The sequence below is a fragment of the Scaptodrosophila lebanonensis genome, unplaced genomic scaffold (genome assembly GCF_003285725.1).
Source record: "Scaptodrosophila lebanonensis strain 11010-0011.00,11010-0021.00 unplaced genomic scaffold, SlebRS2 tig00000053-arrow-pilon, whole genome shotgun sequence".
Classification (NCBI taxonomy): domain Eukaryota; kingdom Metazoa; phylum Arthropoda; class Insecta; order Diptera; family Drosophilidae; genus Scaptodrosophila; species Scaptodrosophila lebanonensis.
In genome coordinates, this window is record NW_022060548.1 from 3,951,635 (window position 1) to 3,956,586 (window position 4,952).

The following is a 4,952-nucleotide window of genomic DNA, read 5'->3' on the forward strand; positions in this document are numbered from 1 at the left end:
TCCAAAGCAAACCAGTTTTAACTTTGGACAAGTTTCGGGAAATATTCAAGCATTTGGGATAACTTTCAAATAGTATTAGTACCATTATACGAGTATATTTAGTTAGCTCCGGGCCCCGGCTGTGGTAACAATTATTTCCCTTCATTATATCAGCAAGGGAAATGGGATCTGAATATAATACGCAAGGCCTAATTGAAAACTTTTACAATTATTCTATAACATTTATTTTTCTTCTGTTTAATCAAAGCATTGAAGCCGTGCATTCAGATTAGCACCTTAACAATACATATTTACAAATATAAAATAGCCCAACCTCGAGCACTTCCGCGCGAGGATTAATAAGTTAGTGGTGGCTTATGCTTATCTAAGTGTTTTGAAAAAACCCATAACATTTATTAAATTTCTTTTTCACCACACAATTCCTCACTGGTAACCACTGTGCGCACTCTGCACTTAGACCAAGGTATCAAACGTCATTTGACGACAAACTTCAAAACTTTAGCTTGCAATATTTTTCCAAAGTCATTTTTGTTGTCGTTTTTTATGGTTGTTGGTGTTGTTATTGCTGTTGTTGTCGTTGTTGTCTGTCTTGACTGCACACTTTTAGTCATCACCGTGTCAGCTAGGCAGCGAGCATTGACGTCGGCGCAGTCAGAGAGTCTAAACAATCAAAATGATATGCAAATATATGTAAGAGTACCGCTACAAAGAAGGCGTGGGTTAATTGTGACTTTAGTACATACCTGTACAGTACGAATCGAGTTCGAGTAGAGCAACAAAATTCGCAATCGAAAGGAAAAAATACGAATTTATTACAAATTTAAGCATAGAAATCGAGCGAACGACAATGGCGCGACAGCAAAGTCGACGATGCGGCAACTTATATATTTCGTCATAGTTGCAACGCCGTCGAACATAAAATAATAAAATTTGAAATAAACCTGTCAACCAGCGTCAGCACCCACACCAGACGCCGATCTGTGAACTACGAACTTCAGCTTCAACCGAGACACATGAAGGCGATGGCGAGCCGCCTTGACGGTGGGTGGGCGGCTCCAAAGCTAAGCCACCAAAACGGTGAAATATATAAAACACATTAACAGCCTCTGGTGGCTGGGAACGGAAACCGCCATGTGCATGACACTTTTCCCATACACCTCAAGAAATTGAAGGACAACTTTTTCAGGCTGCTAACAATTTCGAGCCTATTAACAATTTGAACTTCAATTTATTTGCACTTTTAGAACCTAAATAGTTTTGTGACTTAACAAAATTCTATTTAAATTCCATTGAAACAAAAAAAAATTGTATTAAAAGTTGATTTCTGAAATTCTACAACTGAGTTCTCTCTGGATCTCAGCAAAAAATCTCAAAGCTTCTAGCCCAATTATATACATCAAATTAACTTGAATTCTAAAACCATTAGATAATATCACCTCCAATCTAAATACTCATTGAAAATTGTATAATCTTTCCTATTACATTAGAATGTTGTCGAAATCTCGAAATACGGTTATAAATAGAATTCTCAATCGATTTCTTTTGAGTATAATATATATAATAGGTTTTTGAGCTCATTTACAATTTCCAAGATATACTATATATAACTCGTTATGTAAATGTGAATACTTAGCAGGTGCTGAAGCCGAACCATTTCTGGGTTCTAAAATTGTGAAATTTGAAGGCAAAACTAAAATTTTCCATTTTGAATATGTGCTTTTTAGAGTTTTTCATTGTCATGTTCTCTCAGTGTAGGTCACTCTTAAATACAGTTAGGCATAGAGCAGTGCTCATGTAATGCCCTGCAGTCAACATTTAGGCGTAACATGTTCAATTTTGATTTAATACAAACAACAACGGCAACAAAGCAAATTTTGTACAGAATCCTATGAACTAGTAACCCAACATCTCAGACACACAGTTCCTGTCTGTAGTGCAAACGAAAGCCGCGACCCACATATTCTGCATCGGTGCGAAAGGGCAATATAATAGGACCTGCGGCTATATCTTTCACCGTTGCATGCATGGTGAAATCGTCATACTCGATGCCATCATTGAAGCGCTCGCCGCACAGCCGCACCGAATTGATGGCAATGAAGTCGTCCGGGCAATTGAAGATGCCAGCACCAGCCTGGCCATCGGGCACCAGATCGTTCTCAGCTGCAAACGAAATGTGTGTGTGAAGCAAATAGAATTGGTGTACTATATATGGTTTATGGGCCTACCCTCATCCTTGTTAATGATTTGAAAGTCTGGCTGATCCTCACCGAGCTGTTCAGTACTGTAGGCCACACTGCAAACGTTTTTCGAACGTGCCAGGCATATAGCATAGTTTAGATTGTTCTGCAAAAGTGAACTTCAACAGACTTAATTATTCTTCAATGCTTAGAAACCACTTACAAAATATGAAGCCTCTCTATTATCGACAATTGTGCCATCCAGATCATAGTTGAATGACTTAATAATACCCTCACCATCGCTAAAGTATTGCAAGCAATTTGTGGGCGCTAATTCATCTTCGAGCTGAGATATTTTGATGTTAAACGAGCGTCCACCACTGGATACTTTCACAAAGATGGACAGATAGATTTTTCCCTCCGTAGTATCCCCAACGTGCACATAGACTATGAAGATCCAGATTGAAGAGGCTATAAAAAATGTAATACAACTAGTACTTACTATGCTGTCCTGTATTAATGCCACAAAGCACCGGAACATGGAAATTAGCATTTTGTCCAGATACAATGAATTGATCGTCCAAACAGTCGCCATTTGTGGGTCGACTCAGCTGAATGAACCGTTTTATATAACAAAAGCAAAGACGGTGGGATCAGTTAGAAATTTGTTTGTATGCTGGGTTCAGATTTTTTTTTTATAAAAAGTTCAAGAAGAACAACTTAAGAAGATGCAAAAAATATGGAGATCATCAGTAAATATTAAAATACTAAGATCTAGTCGGAATGTAATTAATTTTGTTTGTAATATGATCCCGGGTTGTCAACAAAAACTCAGTAACACAAAAAATATCTACGATCTGAACGTTTAAGTAATCACAAAGATCAACTTGTTAGAATTAAAATAATTATGCACAACAATTAAAATTGATCTAGATCCGATCAAGAAGATGCGTGATCAGGGTGGCATTTGGGGATCAGCTTCAAATAAACTAAGCTAAACTGCAACTACTACTTTCATATTTTGAAACCGATTGTTGTTGAAGATGAAGATCATGAAGATCGAGTACCAAACTATTTTTCTTATCAAATCATTTGCAAAACTTGGGCTATATTGATCATTGTAGGGTCTTAAGGCATTTGAAGTATATCAAGTGCTGGTGAAGCTCGTTGATCGAGACAAACACAGATGCAATCCTACCTCAAACATTTGGAAATCTAATCGCAACTGTTCCACACCTTTGCGCACATTCACGATCAGGACACAGACCATCATTTCACGCACTGCATGCGGATAATTGGGACTCTCAAAGTACACAACGGGCTGGCTGGTAACATCACCGCAACCGGTTAGAACTGAAAGTGAAAATACAATTAAAGCCATCGATGCACGATCGATGCGCACACAGCCCCAAACAAACCCACAGATACAACAAACGCCCACGCCCTCGGCACATCTTTCCGTGGGTATGCCGCCCAGGCTCTTGCACTCGAACTCATGATAGCAAACGCCCTCCATGCTGCGTATATCTCCCATAGCCACATGGCACTTGCTATTGGGGAACTTGATCACTTCGAAGATGTTCAGAAATCCTTTGCCCTTCGATTTGGGTACCGTCGGTTGCTTGCTGATCAGATTCGCCTCGATTGGTGAGCCAAAGAGCAGTTGTTTGAGTTTGTGGCTCAGCTTGCCCGTAAACGTTTGGGGTCTCATGATGGAGGTGCGTGTGGTGAAGGGCGTCGGTGGTGCTGGTGGTCTAGTCGTTGGCTTTTTAGTTGGCTTCGTCGGCATCTGTTCGGTGCTGCTCGGCATTGGGGGCATCATCTCTGTAGCGGACGGCATCTCGGGAGGAGTCTCGGCCGTGGATGTGGTGCCCATAGGTATTGGTGGCTCCGGCTCTGTTGGTGGTGGCCGGGTTGGCACAACTTCTTCTGGCTCTGGCATAGCGGTAGTTGCCGGTGGCTCCTCTTGTTGCGCAAATTTATTGAACAAGAATTCAGGCTTGTAACGCAACGTATAATAGTAACCAATGCCATCAACGGTGATGCCACCAGAACGCTGATCCGTGCTTCTACCGACCGGGTCGTTGGACTTAACGCCCACTGTCACAAAATCATCACGTCGGCTGTCGCATGCCACGCCCACATAATAGACCGTTAAAACGAAAGCGCTTATCAACGCATCGCGTTTTGACAACATTATTAACGGAACTTCACTTGCCAACTGTGCGCCCATCGCATGTTGCAAGTCTGCCTGCAACAAACCATCGCACAGTGGGTAAATTCAAATAATATTGGGGTATTTGTTATATATTTAAATGAGAGATGCAATAACTCATGAGGCTTTCTTTATAAAAGTTTTTTAAAGATTTTAAATGTTTTTTCATTAATATTGAAACATTTTGGGATATTATTATTTTACAAAGTAATTTTGGGTTACCAATTGTATTTTTTAGAATTTATAATAAATAGAAGACTTATAATAAATACAAAGGTTTTCATTTTTATATTTTTGACGTAGTTTAAATAAATATTTTAAGTATTAAACCGGTATTTTTTTCTTTATTTGGCCTTTTATAAAAAAATAGAGAATAAAACAACATCTTTTCATCTGAAATATAAATACATATATACATATTTGCAAGTGTATAGTGTAGCTGAAATATTGAAGGAAAAATGGCAATGGAAATACGTAAAATTCTTTATTATTTTTAAAATTTTTTTAATTTTTAGCTACAAATAAATACTTGAACATTTAACTTAAATGTTACCCTGGCT

The 4,952-nt window shown here is 38.9% G+C and overlaps 1 protein-coding gene across 1 annotated transcript; it reads right to left on the reverse strand.

Annotated features, from left to right (window-relative positions):
• Positions 1-1,909: 1,909 nt before the first annotated feature.
• Positions 1,910-4,374, reverse strand: LOC115623811. The gene is made up of 6 exons (XM_030518355.1): positions 3,600-4,374; positions 3,376-3,530; positions 2,680-2,788; positions 2,401-2,624; positions 2,226-2,343; positions 1,910-2,160 (listed from the first exon to the last, which is right to left on the reverse strand). Exons 1-6 carry the CDS (start codon positions 4,372-4,374, stop codon positions 1,910-1,912), a joined length of 1,632 nt encoding a protein of 543 aa, XP_030374215.1.
• Positions 4,375-4,952: the final 578 nt, after the last annotated feature.